Raw genomic sequence first — 21,073 nt, 5'->3', positions numbered from 1 at the left:
AGAGGGAGAGGGAGAGGCAGAGAATCTCAAGCAGATTCCTGCTGAGCGCAGAGCCTGAGGCAGGGCTTGCTCTCAAGACCCTGAGATCACGACCTGAGTTGAAACCAAGAGTCAGGACACTTAACCGACTAAACTACCCAGGCACCCCAAGCCATCATCTTTTGAATTCCAAAGCCAGCATTTTTAAGCACTCTGCTATATCAATTAATGATATCATCAACAAACAAATGCCGAGGACCAGCCTGGAGATGTCTGGTCCATAGAACCAGACGAAGGGGATGCCCTGGAAGGAGTGGCCTCAGCTAGTAGGACACGGAGGTGGGAATGCCAACATGGCTGGGAGGAGCAACTGCCCCTATCTGATGGAAGTCCTCCTGGTGACTACGCAGGTGACCTAAAGCATGTACAACTGGCCACCCCCCACCTACATGTCTCAGCTGCTCCCATTGGTGCAATGATCTTGGTGAATGAGTCTGGTCCTTTTATCTGAAGATCTCCCTGCTGGCCCTGTAGGTCTCTGCCAGGATCAGTCAGTGTCTAACCCTGAAAAGAGAAATCATTCTTTTTTTTTTTTTTAAGATTTTGTTTATTTATTCATGAGAGACACACAGAGAGAGGCATACACATAGGCAAAGGGAGAGGCAGGCTCCCCGTGGGGAGTCTGATGCAGGACTCAATCTCAGGAATCTGGGATCACGACCTGAGCCAAAGGCAGATGCTCAAACACTGAGCCACCCAGGTGCCCCAAGAGAAATAATCCTAAAGCAACTAAAGAGGGTATGATTACAGGGAAATGATTGGATGCACAGGTGGTGGAAGAGGGGGAAAGCCTAAGAGCCACCAAGTGTAAGAAGCCACTGCTACCCATCAGCTGGAGGGACAAGGGAGCATGTGATGCTACTGAAGCGAAGGGCCAAGGTCACCTGAGGAAGCTTCCATGTATCATGGAAGATACACAGCCACAACCAGAAACATTGCCCCAGGCAGAGAGAGGGAGGAACCCTCACACCCCTAGATTTTTCCTTTCTCTTGTCCACTGACTTCCAGCCAGTGCCCACCAGCTGACCTGGAGCCTAGAAAATACAGCTCAGAGGGCTCCCTAGGTTATCCCTGTCCTCATCCTCACACACACATTCAAAGGGAAGGAGAAAAGAGAAGGGGATTGGGAGGGGACAGATCTCAGGGCACACAGAGCCAGGATTAGCCCATGGCACTCCCACTGTGGCCTTCCAATCCCTCATTTAGTGCCTTGCACAGATCCAGGGTTCATAAATGTGTGTGAATAAATGATTGACTGTGGGGAAGGAGGTCACCGTGCCCCATGTCACAGATTGTTTTAAAAAGTGAACTCTGAAAAAAAAAAAAGTGAACTCTGGTAATCTCTGGAAAACTGTTTGGCAGCGTCTACTAAAGTTGAACATACTGTGACCTAGCATATGCACTTCTAAGTGCATATATAACAGAAATGTGTAAGTACGTTCACTAGAAGACATCTACTAGAATGTTCATAGTAACTCTTATTACAACAGCCTCATACTGGAAACTCCCTCAAAAGCTCACCAACAGTGCAATGGATAAACACAATGGAATCCTGTACAGCCATGAGAATGGACGATCTATGATCACCCATGTCAATGTAATGACATTGACATTGTCAAATGTCAAATGATGTCAAAATGATGGTGAGTGAAGGAAGCCAGATACAAAAGAGTGTGGGCTGCACCATTTCATTTGTATAAACAGAAAAAAGGGGCAATATTAAGGTCAGCTTCGGAAGTCAGGGTCGTGGTTATCCTAGAAGATGGTGGTGACAGTAAAGAAGTATTTGGAGGGCTTCTGGGATACTAGTATTGCTCTTTTTCTTCAACCATGTGCTGATTACACAAGTGTGTTCAGTTTTTGAAATTTTGTCAAGCTGTGCAGTTTCCTGAACAATATTCTTTTGTAAAAAGCTAACTTCAAAAAAGTGATCCAGTGAACAAACACTAATTTGAAAAGATATATGCACCCTGATATTTATTGCAGGATTACTTATAATAGCCAAACTATAAAAGCAACCTAAGTGTCCATTGATAGATGAATAGATAAAGAAGATGTGATATATCTATATCTATATTTATCACATGTAAAGAAGATGTGATATATATAATCTGTATATACATATAAACATATATGTAGTGGAATATTACTCAGCCATAAAAAGAATGAAATCTTGCCATTTGCAACAACATGGCTGGATCTAGAGGATATAATGCTAAGTGAAGTAAGTCAGTCAGAGAAAAACAAATACTATAAGATTTCACTCATATATGGAATTTAAGAAATAAAACAAATGAACAAAGAAGACAGACACAAAAAAATAGACTCAACTATAGAGAACAAACTGATGGTTACCAGAGGGGAGGTAGATAGGGGGATGAAGGAAATAGTTGAAGGGGAATAAGAGTACATTATCCGATGAGCACTGAGTAATGTATAGAATTGTTGAATCACTACACTGTACACCTGCAACTAATATAACACTGTGCGTTAATTGTACTGGAATTTTTTAGAAGTGAATACCCTAATGGAAGAACTGTTTTGTTTTCCTGCTTCCTCCTTCTCAGCCGAGGGAGCTTCCCTGGAAACTGGATAAAGGAGTAGGGTGGGCCTGGGTTCATGGTCAAAGATGAGAAAGAAACAAAGCCAAAGGTATAGGCATTTTTTGGGTTCCAAGTCCTGTGTAGACCTCTTGAGTGGTTTTTGTGACTCCCTCAACACACACACACACACACACACACACACACACACACACTCCTCTAGGGGGCACCACTATGGTAATGAGAAATGAGTGACTTGCTTCAAATCACAAAACTAGGAATGATATGGGGCTGGATTTGAACTCAGTTGTTGGCTACAGAGCCCAGATTGTTAATATCTTTGCTCTTCCATGATCCAGAGAGAGCAGGAGACACAGTAATGTTGACTGTGGGTCCTGGTCCTTGGCTACATGCCTCTGATTTTCTGATCTTCAAAGTGGGGGCGACCTTGTAAGTGGACTAGCCCCAGCTCTGATGCTTACCCAGGACTTTCTGCCTCTGTCTCACCTTGGCTGAGACTAAGTGATTTCCATATATTTGATAAGACACCAAAGATATCTGGTTATGCCTGATGTTCCTTCTGCTTCTAGATGAGGTCAAAGGCCTTTGTCCTTACCTGGAGATCAGACCGAGACGAGGGTCTCTGAAACTGAGAAGGGAGTTGAGTTCAACAAGGACAGCAAGAGAAAGCATCCAATAGCAGCTCATATTAGAAAGGGAGGTCAAAGGGAGTCCCTGGAGGACAAAGAGGAAAACCAGAAGGTGGATCTTAGCAATGACCTTCTTTGCTTTCTTCTCCTGGGAAGGTAAAGCCTAGACTGACCTTCCTTCAATTTCCCAAAAGTGCTTGCTCTTCCCTCTGGGCCTTTGCATAAACTCTCTCCTCTCTCAACCCTACTCTCCCTTTGGTCTTTGCTTGGGGGCTAAAGTTGTGGTTGACTTTGGACTAATGAGCCTAACCTATCTGTTTGTGAATCTTACTCAGTCTTCAAATCTCAGCTTAGACCTTACCTGCTCCAGAATACCCTTTATAACCCCTTGAAATCTGAGCACTTGTATTTCCTTACAATAGCACTTACCACACTGGATGGCTAGTGTTTATATCACACTGGAAGGTTCATGTGAGCAAGCATACCAGCCTTGCTGCTCACTATTGCGTTCCTAGGGCTAAGCTCATAGTAGCTGCTAAGCAAATATATGTTGAAAGAATGGAGGAAAGTGCCTGGCAGCCATCAGGTGATCGTCCACCTCGCAGGGCTGGTCCCTCTCCCATAAATTGCAAAGCTTGAGTTTCTTTCTCTGGTTTTTGATCATCTTCCCTTTTGGGAAAGAAGAAGCCAGGCATTTCTTATCTATAATTGAAGCTTGATATTTTGGGTGGATCTGACCATATCATTCTTAAGTCAAAATGCAAAATGCTGTAAAAATGCCAGGCAGGGGGCAGCATCCACATGGAGATACTGGGGGCTATCAGAAGAAGGAGTGGTCCCAGAAAAGTGGAAAGAGAAGGACCTCTGGACTTGATGGCACTCTGAGACCCTTTCTGTTTGTAGCTGTGTGGATTAACAGAGACACATACTCCTTGCTTCCCAGAGAAGAAATGCCTCCTTCTAAAGCAAAGTTTCTCAACTTTAATACTCTTGACATTTTGAGCCAGATAATTCTTTGTTTGGGAGTGGGGCTGTCCTGTGCCTTGAAAGGTTAGCAGGTTGAATAGTGTCCCCCCAAATTCATGTCCACATAGAACTTCAGATTGTGACCTTATTTAGAAGTAAGGATCTTTGCAGGTGTAATTAGTTAAGGATGGTGACATGAAATCATCTTGGATTTTGGACTGGCCATGAATCTAATGATCATTGTTATCATAAGAAAAGGAGAGGATACATAAAGACACAAGGAAGAAGGCCGCGTGAAAGTGGAGGCAGAGAGTGGAACGATAGAGCGACAAGCCAAGGAATGCTAAAGATTGCTGGGAGCCACCAGAACCTGGGAAGCATTCTTCCCTAGATCCTTCAGAAAGAGTGTGGCCTTGCTAACACTTTGATTTTGGACTTTAGTCTCCAGAACCATGAGACAATAAATTCTTGTTTTCAGCCACCTGAAATAAATACAAATACCACCACTGCCTTCTGTCCTCTAGATGCCAATAGCAACCAACCCCCTCAGTTAAAACAAACATAAGCATCTCTAGACATTGCCAAATGTCCCCTGGGGGCACTATTTTGCACCCCACCCCCACCGGAACCACCACTCTATCAGGTGAATACCATGAAAGAACAGAGCAGAGTAGGATGAACCCAGGCTTGAATTTCAGCCCCAAGATAGCTATGTAGTTTGGGCAAAGTTGCTTAGCTTCTCTGAGAATTGGTTTCCTCACTAGTAAAATGGGCGTTAAGAAGGTACCTGTATCTCACAGAACCATCAAACTGATGCAATGAGACAATGTGTAGAACGTGCTTAGCATGACGTCTGGCACATAGCTAGCAATCAATAAATAGTAACTGAAACAATATTGTTATAAATGTTTTCATTAAGCAATAATAATCTTACCTAATTGGCCATAAATATGTTAAGAAGTAATAATGGCAATTGTCATCACTATTATTTGAGGCCTGCAAGCTGAGTCAATTTTTCACTTAATAATCTACTACAGATAGTTGTCAAACTAGGGTAGTGGCTCCTTCCAGATGGAGGATGTGCGCTGAGTGTCCATCTTAGTGTCATACTTTCCTAACTACTGTTTTTTCTTACTCCATCTCATTTCAGCCTGAAAATAAACATGTAAGATGCATAAGGTAGTCATTTAAAATATGTCATCCCAGAACATGAGAGACTCCTAACTCTGGGAAATGAACAAGGGGTAGTGGAAAGGGAGGTGGGTGGGGGAATGGGATGACTGGGTGATGGCACTGAGGGGGGCACTTGAGGGGATGAGCACTGGGTGTTATACTATATGTTGGCAAATCGAACTCCAATAAAAAATATACAAAAAAATATGTCATCCTCATTTTACAGAGGTGGAAATTGAGGGACAAAACACTGAGAGACTTAAGTCAGGCGGCCAGTAGCCAAGCAGCCTCAAACCGCACACCATGAAAACACTCTGCTCCTGACTCCCTCCACCTCTAGGTTACTTCCTTTACCACTTCTTTTAGATATCTGATACTACCTCCCTAACAAAGCTTGACTCTTAGAAATTCCACTCAGTTCAACTGAATAGACCTTAGTGAAAGGACTATCTACACTCACATGGACGGAGCTAAGGAACCAGGCAGGAGGGCGAGCTATCTCGTGTTTATCCATGGCTGATACTGAGTGAGGGGACGCTAGACAAGAGGTGTGTGTGGTCATGGAAGGCTTATGCCCTACCACGACTGTGGTGCCCAAGCGGGGAAGCAGTAGGAAAGAAATCCGCCCCCCTCCACCCCCCCAATCTCTCTTCCCGCCCTCATTGGATGAAGCTGCTGGAAGTCGGCCAGCAAGGGAGCCTGGGAAATGGAGTCCACAAGAACTAGTGTCCCAGGGTGTAGAGGGTGGAGGGACAGGGATAGGGATGGGAGACACATCAGTGCAAAAATGAAGAAGGTGGTGGTGTGAAGGGGGCAGAGGTAGAATCAGCAAGCAGCACAGATGAGGAGTTGATGTGATGATGGGCTACGTTTGTGTGAACTCTTCCGCCACGAGCAGGAAACCTGAACCTTTTGTATCTTAAGGGCTTATTTCAAAAACTGACCAATTTTGCTTGCTAAGTTGCCAGGACTCAATAGGGGGCAAGGAGAAGGAGATATCCTTGAAAGATAATTGAATCTACTAGTTTATGTCCTCTGAAAACAAGTTGTCCAGATAACTGGTGCTCACAAGGGGTGTGATGAACGCAGAGATTATGTTTTTAATTGGCTTTTTGAAGAGCATAGATGGTAGGGGTGGGGATGTGGGTGTGCAGGGAGAGCCAGTGAAGCTGGCAGTCAGACGGCCGAGGCTGGCTGTGCTCTTGTGAAGAAGCAAATGCTTTCTGATACCCACAACACCCATCATCTTGGGGAGAGGAACCTACTGTCAACGACCAGGCAGGGATGGATTCTGGATTACGAATGAAAGGAGGTAAAAGGGGCAGTGCCTGGAAGGTTGTCTTTGGGAATGGTCTCCACCTTTCCTTCCTTATCAGCCCACCTCAGGGTAGGATTCAATGTCTGATTTAAGCCCAGAAGAGGGAGGTATGCCCAGTGGACTTAGCTTTTCTCCCTAGTGTCTGGAAATTCTTTGCTTGGAGCTATCTCAATGGCCTCCCTGCTGGTCACCAAGGTTTACTTACCCTCCCAGGTAGGAGTGAAGACAATGCAATGCAGTGTCAGAACTAGACGAAGAATGACATCTCCTGTCACCTCTCTTCTATACCTTCCCTCTGCTTTCGTGAATCTCTCTGGCTGCCCATAAGGTAGGTATTTATCCCATTTATTCATCTTTAGAAAAAAAGAAGGAAGAGATTTTGGGACAGAGGCGATCAGGGACTTGTCCAGAGTCATTCATACAACAAAAGAATGACTGTGCCCAGATTCTGTTTGATCTGAGAACCTGAGCTCTTAAACTCCTCATAGTCCTGCCTTCACATTCTTGCATTTATTGAATAAATATCTCTGGGGCATCTACCATATGCCAGATGCTGTTTTAGGTACTAGGGATAAAGGCACATACAAAACTAACAAAATTATTTGCCCTCATGAAGCTTATATTTTAGTTGCTAGGGGTAGGGTGGGACTGGGGACACAGACAGATAAACAAATAAATAAGTGGGTTGCCTCAGTTGGTTAAGCATCTGACTCTTGGGTTTGGCTCAGGTCTTGATTTCAGGTCGTGAGATGGAGTCTACATGGGACTCTGCACTCACTATGGAGTCTGCTTGGGATTCTTTCCCTCCTTCCCTCCCTCCCCCCTGCTCATTTTCACTCTCTCTCTCTTTCAAACAAACAAACAAACAAACAAACAAATAAAATCCTTAAAAAATTAATAGGTAAGGGGTATCTGGGTGGGTCAGTCACTTAAGCATCAACTCTTGATTTTGGCCCATGCCATAATCTCAGGGTTGTGGGATTGAACCTCACGTTAGGCTCCATGCTCAATGGGGAGTCTGCTCAAGATTCTCTCTCTCTGCTCCCCCCTCCATCACTTACACTTGTGTGCATTCTCACTCTCAAAGTAAATAAAATCTTTTAATAAATGAATAAGTAAAATGCACAGTAATTTATTTATAAGTGTTATGGAAAGAATAAAGGATAGAGAATACCAAGGGTGGGGTGGAGAGGGAGGTAGGGAGGGAGCCTAATTTTACCTAGGGTGATGAAGAAAGGCTTATTGCAAAGATATTAATTTAAGCAAAGACCTAAAGGAGGTAAAGTATAAAAGGAGTGAAAATTTGGTAAATAGGCAGTGTTTTCTTCTCCCCACCCTAGGTTTTTTTGGGGGGGATATAACTGACATGTAACAAGTTGCACAGTGAGGGGTCAACTATGATAATTCAGGCAAAAGATGATGGTAGCTTGAACTAGGGTGGTCATAATAATGAGAAGAGTTCTAGGTTCATTCTGAATGCACAGCCAATGGGCTCTGCTCACAGATCCAATGTAGGGCCAAGAAAAAGAGGGGAGTCAAGAGTTAGCCAGTGATTACTCCTAGTTTTCTGGTCTGCGTCCCTAAGAGGATGGAGTTGCCAGTTACTGAGATGGACAAGAATGGGTGAAAAGCAGATTTGGAGGGAGGAGTTTGACATGCTCACTCCACACTTGTGTGCAGCTACTAAGTAGGTACTTTGATGTATAAGGCTGTAGAGAAGAGACTGTGTTTGTTTGCTTGCTTGTTTTACAGCTTTACTAAGGTATAATTGACGTACAATACACTGCACATATTTAAATATTGAACAACATACAACTTAATAAGTTTTGAAATTTTTATTTGTGTTTAAATTTTAAAGCACTGTTGTTTTTATTTGTGTTTAAATTTTAAAGCAACCCAAGTCTCCATTGACAGATGAATGGAGAAGCAAAATGTGTTATGTATGTACAATAGAATATTTTTCAGCCTTCAATATGAAGGAAACTCTGACACGTGCTACCTGGGAATGAACCTTGAGAACATGCTAAAGTGAAAAAGCCTGTCACAAAAAACAAATACTTTCTGATTGAGTTTATTATTTTTTAAGATTTTATTTATTTGAGAGAGAGAGAGCAAGCGAGAGAGCAAGAGCATACACACACACACACACACACACAGAGAGAGAGAGAGAGAGAGATCAACAAAGAGAGGGAGAGGGATAGGGAGAAGCAAATTCCCTGCTGAGCAGGGAGCCCAATGCAGAGCTCCATCTCACTACTCTGGGATCATGACCTGAGCCAAAGGCAGTCACTTGACCAACTGAGCCATCCAGGGGCCCCTCTGATTGAGTTATTTGAGGAATTGAAAGCAGTCACAAAGTGCTTGGAGACAGAAAGTAGAATGGTGGTTGGCAGAGGCTGGGGGTGGGTAGGAAGGGAGGGTTATTGTTTGATGGGCACAGAATTTCAGTTTTGCAATGTAAAAAAGCTCTGGAGGTTGGTTGTCCAACAATGTGACTATACTAAATGCTACTGGACTATACACTTAGAAATGGTTAAGATGTTAAATTTTATGTTGTGTTTTTTACCACAATTTTAAAAATGTAATGCAGGAAAACAGAGTGTGAACAGCAAGGTATTTTTGTTTGGCAAATGCAGATTTTAGTTCATACACAGGCTATATTACTATATTTTAACATCTTTAGGATTGAAATTTATTATTTGTGTCAGTTCAGGTCCTCTAAGCCAAGGTGGAATTAGACTTGTGAAATTTTTTAATGGAAGAAATGCCTGTGGTGGACAAGGAAGATGAAGCTGGAGTAGATAGGGAGAGTGTTCAGGCCACAGTACAGGTCTCATACTTGGGAAAGAAAAGAGGGAGGATTGGAGAGGAAATTTCTCAGCTGATAGCATCTAACAGCATTTCAGCCAGGCTGATGGGTAGTCCCTAAGCCAAAGTTCCCCCTTAGATGAGTTCCTGTAACCACTTCTCACCTGAGGTCACTTCTCCTTCCATACAAAATAGATGACCAGGTGCCACTCACAGCTCTGCCCTGTGAAAAGATTTTCCTCCTCTACTGTCTTTCAGAGCCTTCCATGAATGTGGTTGTGATGCAGCCACCCTCAGTGTTGGGCTTGTACTCACATTCCAAACCAGCCCACCTCTAAACCAAGCTCAGGCTTTTTCCTCCTTTTTAGCTGGTTGTGATCCTGTCCCCTCCCTTAATATGGTCATGAGCGTAAATGGGTGTGAGTGTGGTGGATGACAAGTAGGTCTGGACTTCCTGCTCATGCAGCTTACTCATGCTCCCTGGTCCTTCTGGGACTCGATCCTGGACAGCACATTTCCATTTTGCAATGGACTGAAGCCGGGCCTGTCCAACTTTATACCTCGGTGGGTCCAACAGGACTCACATCACGATGAGCAGGGCTGGATGCATGCTTTTTTTTTTTTTTTAATTATTTATTTATTCATGAGAGACATAGAGAGAGAGAGAGAGAGGGCAGAGAGAGAAGCAGGCTCCATGCAGGGAGCCTGATGTGGGACTTCATCCTGGGACTCCAGGACCATGCCCTGGGCCAAAGGCTGGTGCTAAACCGCTGAGCCACCCGGGGATCCCCTGGATGCATGCTTGAGCATTCTGTCCCTATGAGGGTCTAAAACCAGGCCAAGAGCTGGTTTTCAAATGGTGTGAAATATCCTCCTGTGGACTGCATGGTGTTTTTGCAAAATCCCATGTCCTGAATTGTGGTCCCTCAACTAGATCTTACTTTAAGCTTCACACTGCATCTTTCCCTATCATCAATACTTCTAACCTTATGGAACTTGTGTGGACCTGCCGCACAGAGTCCTTTCTGGCCCTCTTGGGGTGGGCATCTATTTGTATCACCTGGTCTATGAGCATCTTCAGTATCTCTAAACGTGGTCTGCATTGCTCCTAGAGAGGCCTACCAGAGAGAAGAAGGTGATGGCAGGGCTCAGCCTCTCTGCCATCATCTCCAGTAATTCCACTCTGGCCCCAAATCTGCACCCTATGCAAAATAAAAACCAAAATCCAAACCCCCCAAAACAAAAGATCTTTCTTTGGAGTTTAGTAACTGTATGTTGATGCTAAGGTACGTCCTTTATGGGAGGAGGTGGCTGACCTCCACTCTAAGCAGTTTATTATAGCTTGCCTTCTAACCACATCCAGCGCGCACCTGACCCGGAGAAGGCTGCTCACCTTGGCCTTCTTCCATCCCAGGGCGGGCAGACAGAACGCCAGGCTGCTGCCCTGCGGGTCCTTGCGGGGCACACATCAGTGTAGAACCTGACTGTAGGAGCTTCCGGTTCGGCCAGACCTTGATTCCATTCCTGTGTGACCACGGCCCACTCCGCCAAGCTACTGCTCAGTTCCTGATCCGTGAAATGAAGACAGTAAGACTAATTTCATAAGACTGTTTGGAGGATTAAATGAAATGATGGCTGTGAAAAACTGTGAGGCACCCCATTGTTGCTCTCGTCACTCCACTTGCAACAGTGGGTTTAGGGGCTCTTTCCCTCACTTAATCTGAAGCGAGAGCTGGATTCAGGATTGTCTGTTCCTTACGTTCCCCCAGCACATCATGGCTGTTTCGGTGCCTATTTAGGGATGTCTCTTGAATTTATACCATTTAATAATCGGTCAGCTTTTCCCTTCCAGGAATGCAGGATATCGGTGTCTGAGAGAAACTGCAGTTCGTGTGGGTGAAGCACCAGGGGGTGAGCAGAAATAGAGGCCTCACAGCGAGGCGGGGGAAGGAAGACACTCCGACAAGTCAGATTAACTTTCCGGGTCTGTTTCCTCTATTTGGAGAATAAGCAGAATAATAGATAATGTTACAAGAGCGTTGCAAGGATTTGCCTCAACCGTGCTTGGCACAGCGCCAACGGCAGAGCAAGCGCGGCGCAAACAGCAGCGGCAGGTAGCGGCGTGGTGACGATGGCTGCTGAAGGAGCGCGGGAGGCCGCTCGCTCGGCGGCGCCGCGCGGAGCCGGCGGAGGCCCCGCCCCTCACGCACGCGTCCGGTCGCTCCGGCAACGCGCCGCGAGGTGGCCGCCGGCCGCGTGACGCTCGGCCGCTGGAGCTCTGCGCCCTCGGTCTCTCCCGGCATTGGCGAGGCTGCCGGGGCGCAGAGATGACTGATGAGGAGGACTCCGATACCGCCGTCGTCGAGTTGCAGGGCGGGGAGGAGAACGAGCTGCCGATTATCCAGCTGTGTGAGCTGGTGGAAGAGCTCAGGTAGGCCGGCCGCTCCGGAGGGTCAGAGGTCAACTGTACAACTTCCCGGTCTCACAGAGTATCCGGTTGTAGCAGCGGAGCGGCTGTTACTTCACTATGTCCGTGAACAGTTGAGGTCAGAACTGAGGTAATCTTATTAATAGCTACAGTTTTTGGAATGCGGCATGATGTGCTGGGGGGAAAAAGGTGCTTTGATTCCTCCAGCTTTCCATTGAGCATTTTCCATTAACCTTAAATTTTAGCCCACAGGAATTCCCTCAGTATTATCCAGTATGCATATATTCATATATATCGTGCACACATAACTTGTATGTTTTAAATATATAAAAGTTAAAAAGGTCAAAATCTTCGCATATACAGGATAAACGAGGTTTGTCATCCCCAGTTTATTCCGAGCTTTTCCACCATTTATAATATGCTTCTTGTGGATACTTCATCTCTGGTGCTGGAAGGAACAGCTGAGAAACATAAACCAAAGCAAACATCCAAAGATTGTGGATATGTAGTAACTTCAAGCATGTAGTAATTCAGAAGGAATTTCATGAATGGGTTCGAAGATACTGGAAAGTGGAATTTGTAGCTTCATCTCAGCAACGATTTTCAACATAATGCCAGTTTTTTGTTTCGTGGCTTATTAGACATTTGAAAAAAATCAGATATTTATTTATTTATTTATTTATTTATTTATTTATTTATTTATTTATTTATGAGACACACACACACACACACAGAGAGGCAGAGACACAGGCAGAGGGAGAAGCGGGCTTCATGCGGGGAGCCCAATGTGGGACTCGATCCTGGATCCCGGGACCACGACCAGAGCTGAAGGCAGCCGCCCAACCACTGAGCCACCCAGGCGTCCCAAAATCAGATATTTAAATAGAACTTACTTTGTGCAAGGCACTGTTCTAAAGGCTTTGCCTTTCTTATTGCAACTCTTCGTAATAGGCACTGTTACTATTCTCATTTTACAGATGAGGAATTTGAGGTACCAAGCAGTTGAGTGTTTTGCAGAAGGTAAAGGTAGCTGCTAAGTATTAAATACTAGTTATTTGGGGTTTGAACTCTTATAAGTGGAACTTACTCAGGTACCCTCTGTCTTGCAGCTATGGAAACTCTGCTCTCAAAACTGAGACAGAGATGTTTGAGAAATATTATAATAAACTGGAGCCCAGGGATCAGCGACATCCACGATTATCAGAAATTATATCAGGAGCCGAATTTGCACAGGTATACTGTGGAGATCTAATAATTCTTTTATTCTCTTTGTCCCTTTAGATACAAGTAGTATTTGTGTATCTGCCTCTGGTGTGTCCTCTTTGGCATATAATTCTCTCCCTATTCTACTTTTGATTCTTCCTTCCCTCCCAAGGTTTTTCTTTCAAGTGAGTGTGAAGGGAATCAGGTTCAATTAATAGTGGATTGACTCTCCCAGAATATCTTAGTTTGTTTGAAATAATTCCTTTAAATTGGGGGACTCGAATGTTTACAGGGCCCAGCTAGCCACCTATAATAGGAGTGAAGTGAACCTGCTGTGGGCATGGAAGCTTTCCTCCCTCATCTAAAAGCCAAACCAGGTGGCCTGGTATTGCCAGAGCTGATTTTTTTTTTTTAATATTTTATTTATTCATGAGAGACACAGAGAGAGAGGCAGAGAAATAGGCAGATGGAAGAAGCAGGCTCCATGCAGGGAGCCCGACATGGGACTCGATCCTGGGACTCCAGGACATGCCCTGGCCAAAGGCAGGTGCTAAACCGCTGAGCCACCCAGGGATCCCCCCCAGAGCTGATTTTACAAGAGAAGCTGAAAATATAGATGATTGTGGTGGAATGTCCCAATTTTCAAATGTGGGTAATTAATTTTTGAAAATATACAACTGGATGTAGATCCATCTTTTGAGAGCCAAGCAGTCTCATCTCCAGGCCCACACATTCCCTGGGCCATCTGCTGGTGACCTTTGGCTTAAATGTGTAGGGAATCAAAATATTTTTGTCTGTTTGGTTTTTTTGCTGAACACTGTGCCCCCAGATGCAATTTCTCTTCTGTGTTCAGTTTAAGAAGCATTGAGCTCTGGGCTTCCCCTGACACTGACTTGAATGCTGGTCTATAGTAGGTTCACAGTCCTTCCATAGCCTCAAGACACTTTCCTTTATTTATTTTAAGGTCATTATCAAGAACAGGCCTTTGAATTCTTTAGCACAGGGCCTTAGGCTGACTTCTGAAATAAACATCACCTCATACCTAATATCCCACATCTTTTCACGTTGCATTTGTTCTCCCTGGCTGTCACTCAGAGTAATTTCTAGCAGGTCTGAGTGGTCACTTTGATGCCCAATTTGAGCATAAATTCCTACTGACAGTGGCTTGGTTTTGCTTTTATTACAGTTCCGAGGCAAGCATAGATCCAAATCCCGTATAGGTATGGACCATGTGATAGGCCTCAGTTGTGACCAAAAATGCGAGCTTGTACAAAAGGAGCTGGAAGACATGAAGGACGAGATCAGGCACATGAGAGCAAATGCTGAACGAGACCTGCAGCATCATGAGGTATATCATTTTCTCTGTGGCTGGTCCTTCCTGGGCTCCCCACTTCCACCTCATTGAGAAGGACCGAGAATATGATCATATAATTGTTATTTTGAAAGAAGCATCAGTAGGAGAAGAGAAATTAAACCCGACTTTTAAGGAACTTCCCAGATGCTGGAAGAGACAACAAATTATAAACCTTTTTTCTTTTTTAGATGTATTTATTTTAGAGAGAGGGAGAGTGAGCATGAACAGGAGGGGCAGAGGGAGAGGGAGAGAGAATCTCAAGCAGACTCTGACATGGGCTCCAACCTTGAGGTCATGACCTGACCAAGGGTTGGATGCTTAACTGATTGTGCCACCCAGGTGCCCTTTAACTTTTTTAAATGGAAAATTTCAAAAATTCACACATGTAGAGAGGCTAGCACAATGGACCCCTATGCACTCAACAACCATGTGCAACAGTCATCAACATATGGCCACCCTTATTTCTTCTGTATCCCTACCAAATTCTCCCTCATGATGGGGCCACTGGGCTATTAGCAAGTGATACCTCAACATATCATTTATACATATTTCCATATATGTCTCTAAGATATGAATTCTTCAAAAAAATAACCACAATAAACAGAAATGCCCTTAAAAATGTGTAGTAATTCCTTAATCACATAAGTAATTTAGGATTTAAGTCAGTGGGTTAGATGAAAAATCCTTTAAATCTTTCTGTGTTGGTTATGCATGACCATGGTCCAGGTCTTGTTGGAGACCAACATGGTCAGTTTTCCTCCAGTGAGCAAATATCACTGTTAGTTCAGTTGCCCATGGGATATAGTTGTTGGCTTGCATTAGAGAGCAATATTGAATGAAAAACAGGTATTTCTGTTCTATTTATAAATTTTTCTATTTCTAAACGTGGGCACAGTGACTCACACTCATTGCAGTAGATTCATGTCTTTATTGATGGAATCATCTGTACCACATAAACCTAACCTCCCTCCATCTCTTCCTTGCCTCATGCCCGCCCTCTTTCTTTTTTTTTTTTTGTTTGATAAATCCTTTTTTAATTTTTATTTATTTTTATTTTTTTATTGGAGTTCAATTTGCCAACATATAGCATAACACCCAGTGCTCATCCCATCAAGTGCCCCCCTCAGTGCCCATCACCCAGTCACCCCTCCCCCCACCCACCTCCCTTTTCACCATCCCTTGTTCATTTCCCAGAATTAGGAGTCTCTCATGTTCTGTCTCCCTCTCTGATATTTCCCACTCATTTTCTCTCCTTTCCCCTTTATTCCCTTTCACTATTTTTTATATTCCCCAAATGAATGAGACCATATAATGTTTGTCCTTCTCTGATTGACTTACTTCACTCAGCATGATACCCTCCAGTTCCATCCACATCGAAGCAAATGGTGGGTATTTGTCGTTTCTAATGGCTGAGTAATATTCCATTGTATACACACACCACATCTTCTTTATCCATTCATCTTTTCGATGGACACCAAGGCTCCTTCCACGGTTTGGCTATTGTGGACATTGCTGCTATAAACATTGGGGTGCAGGTGTCCCAGCGTTTCACTGCATCTGTATCTTTGGCCCCCCCCCTTTCCCAACATACATTGTTGAATTACAACATGTTAACGTGAGCTAGAGTGGCCAAAGACGACTTTTTGAGGAGGTGGGTTATAGCATGGTATAGGGCTTGGCATGGTCTTGAAGAAGATGAGGAATAAAGCAAAGTACTAGAAAAGAAAGGGACCCCAGATAAGGTGAATGACATGAGCAAGGAAGTAGAGGTGGGAATGAACATGGTAAGTCTTGAGACATTGAAGGGGCTGGTGTGTTTGGGGGGCTTTTTGAGGAAATAGGGCCAAGGAGGGCTGTGAGACCTTTAGAGCCAGGCAAGGGAGTTTATCTTTGATGCCTTAGGAAGTAGAACCTCAATGAAGATGGCTGAGCAGGAGAGTGAGTGTTGAAAGTTGGTTGAGGTTCTGGCACGTGAAGACAGTGGGGAGGGCAGGGGCTCCTTCCAGTGAAGGAAGATGCTTTTGCTTCTTGATGCCCAGGGACAAAGCTGGAACTAAGATGATTTGCTCTACAGCTATGGATACCTTTTCTTTCTTTCTTTCTTTCTTTCTTTCTTTCTTTCTTTCTTTCTTTCTTTCTTTCTTTCTTTCTTTCTTTCTTTCTTTCTTTTTCTCTCTTTCTTTCTTTCTCTTTGGACCTCTAATATAATTTTTTTTTTAATATTTCACTTATAAGGGATCCCTGGGTGGTGCAGCGGTTTGGCGCCTGCCTTTGGCCCAGGGCGTGATCCCGGAGACCTGGGATTGAATCCCACGTCAGGCTCCTGGTGCATGGAGCCTGCTTCTCCCTCTGCCTATGTCTCTGCCTCTCTCTCTCTCTCTGTGCGACTATCATAAAAATTAAAAAAATAAAAATAAATAAATAGTCCAAATTGGCTTTAAAAAAAATATTTCACTTATAAGTTCATCACCCTCCATGTTACGGATACCTTTTCATTTTATTCTTTCAAATAATGTGTATGCATGTGTTTGCATTTTCTTATTTAAAGACAATCTCTATGTTGTACCAAATTCAAATGTACAGGTAAACTAAAGGAGCATTTATATACATCCACAATCTACCTAGAGGTCATTAATGTTGACTTTTGTGTTTATCTCCTAGAGTTTAGATTATTTTTTCGGCATATATGAATGTCTTTATAAAAAGTATTACATTATTTTGTAAATTGTATTTTGCATTTACAGTCTTTCTGTGTGAATATGTATATATTCATTTATAGCATCTTTTTTCAAATTACTGTAGTATATGTTAAGTGTTGGTCTCCCTAGTGATCCGCCTCTCTAGATGTGACTGTAGCTAATGTTTTGATGTATACCTTTCCAGATATTTTTTATATCCTATCCTATCCTATCCTATCACATTACATTATGATATAATTTTTAGTGGATAAATGATATTTCAGGCATGGAAATAGATCTGTACAGAGATACTTTAGGCCCTGATTTTGTTCACCCCCTTTTTGTGGATACCTCCCTTTTTTTGAGGCCTGCTTTTGAAAAATCTATTTGAGAGGGAGAGAATGCACAAGGTGTGGAGAGTCAGAGGGAGAGGGAGAAGCAGACTTCCCACTGAGCAGGGAGCCCCACACGGGCTCAATCCCAGGACCCTGAGGTCATGACCTGAGCCGAAGGTAGATGCTCTACTGACTGAGCCACCCAGGCACCTGAGACCTGCTTTTTAATAATAACATTAAGGTAGTCAAATTTGTATCTTATGGATACATTTCTAAGGCCAAGAAGAAACATTTTGTATTAGGGCACAAAGAGGCCTGAGAACTTAGGTTTCCTTAGAGGGAGATATCCATGAAGATTTTTGGGAACTGTACTTTCTTTGTGCTTACTCCTTCAGGCTATCATTGAGGAAGCTGAAATCCGATGGACTGAAGTTCAGAGAGCAGTGCATGAGTTTAAAAAAGATATTCTCAAAACCATATCCAAGAAGAAAGGGAGTATTTTGGCCACTCAGAAAGTGATGAAGTACATTGAGGACATGAACCACCGGAGGGTGAGTTGGCAGGAGGCTGGAGCTTAGATGGGAGAATAGATTCACAGAATGAAGACATAAAAATGACCCATGTGCAGCAGTCACCCTCCATTTGGTCCACCAAAAATGTCCACATGTGCAGATTTATTGCATCCCCCAAATTGTATGTCTTAAAAAAGTGCAAGCTTATCAAGGCTAAAATCAATCAGGCTGGATGAATATTAGTAGTATCTCAGACTGATTTTTTAAATTTATTTATTTATTTATTTGAGGGAGAGCATGAGCAGGGAGAGGGACATAGGGAGAAGCAGACTCCTGCTGAGTAGGGAGCCCTATGCGATCTGGGGCTCAATCCCAGGACCCGGGATCATGACCTGAGCTGAAGGCAGACACTTAACCCATTGAGCCACCTCAGACTGATTTTTTTTTTTCTTTTTTATCGTTGCTATTTGTTTCAAGATCTGATATATTTTCTAGAGAAAAGCGGTATAGATCTTTCTAGTCAGGTGACTACATGGAGGAGGACAGGTAAATTCCAGTCTCTTCAAATTCCATTATTACAACAATGAGACATAAAATGCTCCTAAACTTCCAAAGATTTTGTAGCATGTCAAGCTTTGGATCCTGAACATGAGTAGAGCTACTAACCCTAGCCTGTTATAAGTGATAAAAATTATATAAACTACCAAGAGAATAAAAGACCAAAGAATCATAAGATCATTTTGTCAGGAATGGCCCCATATCCAAATTATATATCCAAATGATCTCGAATTTAAAAATAATAGAAGATTTGCAGGAGCAGACCCAGTTACTTCTGCTTCTTGGTCACGAGTGAAGTGTTACTGCTTGGGTAAATGTAAAAAGACCTAAAAATAAGTGACTGAATGTTAGAGGACTTAAGATTTGGGGTGTAGCCCCAGACTTTTCAACTTTTCAAACCAACAGAGAAGACAAAGAGAAGTGGATTAAAATTTACTTGTATTTTTTAGGATAATATGAAGGATAAATTACGTTTGAAAAATGTTTCTCTCAAAGTACAGAGGAAAAAGATGCTTTTACAATTGAGGCAGGTATGTGTCTCGCTCTTTCTTTCTTTCTTTCTTTCTTTTCTTTCTTTCTTTTTTTTTTAGGTTACTGTTGAAGGTAGAACAATGCATTCCCAAAGATGTTGAAGTCCTAATCCTTGGAATCTGAATCTGTTACCTCACATTGCGAAAGGATTTTGCAAGGGTAATTAAGTTAAGGATCTTGAGATGATCTTGAAATAATCTCCCCTTGACTCTAAGGGAGATTATCTTGGATTATCTGAGTGGGTCCAATATCATCCCAAAAGCCCTTGTAGGAGGGAGGAAGGAGGGAGAGTTGGGATCCTGGAACAGAGATCAGAGTGATGAACTTCTAAGGTACAGGAAGGGGTCATGAACAAAAGAGTGTGGGCAGCCTCTAGAAGCTGGGAAAGGCAAGGAGACGGATTCTCTTCTAGAGCCTCCAGAAGGAACGCAGCTCTGCCAACACCTTAATTTTAGCCCCAAGAACTATTTTGGACTTCTGACTTCATGAGCCATAAGATAATAGATTTTTGTTTTCAGCCACTGAGTTTGTGGTAATTTGTCACAGCAGTGAAAGGAAACTCACACAGTTACAGTGCCGGCAAATCTGTAGATGTAGTTGGCTTGTATTTAAAAGACCCTTGTGAGACAGAACATGAGAGACTCCTAACCCTGGGAAACGAACTAGGGGGGGTGGAAGGGGAGGTGGGCAGGGGGTGGGGGTGACCGGGTGACGGGCACTGAGGGGGGCACTTGATGGGATGAACACTGGGTGTTATTCTATATGTTGGCAAATTGAACACCAATAAAAAAAATAAATTTATATAAAAATAAATAAAAGACCCTTGTGATGTACTTATTGACGTTTTTTGGTGAGCCTGGCCTGGGTGACACAGTTATAGGGTGCTTTGGTTGCCTTTGCAGCAGACTAAAGGCTCCTGAAGAAAGGTAGTAAGGCAGACTCAGCACAGGGCCTCTCAAATGTGATTACATGGCTCATCCTCTCCTAGCTCCAATTTTTTTTCATTAACTTGAATATGGGCATTGATGTCTTGTATATTAGAGGTTGGCAACTGACAGTGACACAGAGTTGTGCAGGAGAATTAATGTGTCTGGAATTATTGCCTGATTGACTTGGGATCCCAAAAGGCGACAAGCTGGGACAGCTGTAACATCATGGAGTAACTGAGGACAAAGTAAGCTTCTCTATTTCAGTCTACCAGGACATCTGCACAGGTGCCAGATGGCTTAACCGTAGGGTACCTGATAAAGTCAGCTCAGCTGGAAGTGATGCTATGGCCTGGGTTGCACCCCGAGAACCACAGTGCCCCACCAAGAAAGGGTTGGGCTTATTGTCTTGTTCTGAGCAGCCCTATCTGGAGTGCTGTGTCTCAGTGAGAGCTGCATTCTTGCAAGAATTGGTAACTCAGAGTTCACACACGAGAGGGAGCTGGAGAGCAAGGGGAACTGAGAGCCCGTCAGATGACCTGGGGCTGAGGGACCCAAGAAGACTCAGGAGGGCCCAGGGCAGCTATGGAGAGGAGAAAATGCACTGCCTTGGAGGTCCCCAGCAGGAGCAAAGGCTGGAGGGACGGTGTCCCCTGTCATTGAAGGAGATTTGAAATAATGAGGTTTGTGTAAGAAAGGAGAGAGGAGCTGCCTCCACAGAGAGAGTTCCTGGTACTCCAGGCTTTGTGCAAGCTCAGGCATCATGAGGAGGGGATTTAAGTGTGAGAGAGGGAGGAGATGGATGACTTTTAGCCCGAAAGCCAGTGCCACACAGAGCTGCCACCGAGGTGGTCCTGTCCTCAGGAGCTCACATACTAGTGGCGCATGGGGATGGTAGGAAAAGGCAGGATGTGGAACTGCTATCCAGACGCAACAACAGCAGGGACCACAGAGCTACAGCCGGGGTTCTCCTGGTGTGGAAGATGGATTAGGAGTGTTTGAGCTGGAAGATGGGTCATCACTGGGGCCTAAGGAAATTGGTGTGTTGGTTTAG

At 43.8% G+C, this 21,073-nt stretch overlaps 1 protein-coding gene across 9 annotated transcripts in view; it reads left to right on the top strand.

The window, feature by feature from the left end:
* The first annotated feature begins 11,724 nt into the window (after positions 1–11,724).
* CCDC113 (coiled-coil domain containing 113) overlaps positions 11,725–21,073 on the top strand; it is a 32,090-nt gene continuing 22,741 nt past the window's right edge. For 4 of the 9 annotated variants that reach the window (XM_041764770.1, XM_041764766.1, XM_041764764.1 and 1 more), the window contains exons 1-5: positions 11,725–12,052; positions 13,032–13,155; positions 14,312–14,473; positions 17,888–18,043; positions 19,012–19,092. In XM_041764770.1, coding sequence (XP_041620704.1) covers positions 11,829–12,052; positions 13,032–13,155; positions 14,312–14,473; positions 17,888–18,043; positions 19,012–19,092 — 747 coding nt within the window. In that variant the 5' untranslated portion in view covers positions 11,725–11,828. The remainder of the gene's footprint in view (positions 12,053–13,031; positions 13,156–14,311; positions 14,474–17,887; positions 18,044–19,011; positions 19,093–21,073) is intronic. The other 5 variants (XM_041764767.1, XM_041764765.1, XM_041764771.1 and 2 more) reach the window with 5 other exon arrangements.

The sequence above is a fragment of the Vulpes lagopus genome, chromosome 8 (genome assembly GCF_018345385.1).
Source record: "Vulpes lagopus strain Blue_001 chromosome 8, ASM1834538v1, whole genome shotgun sequence".
Lineage (NCBI taxonomy): Eukaryota > Metazoa > Chordata > Mammalia > Carnivora > Canidae > Vulpes > Vulpes lagopus.
This window is presented reverse-complemented; position numbering and strand designations above follow the sequence as displayed.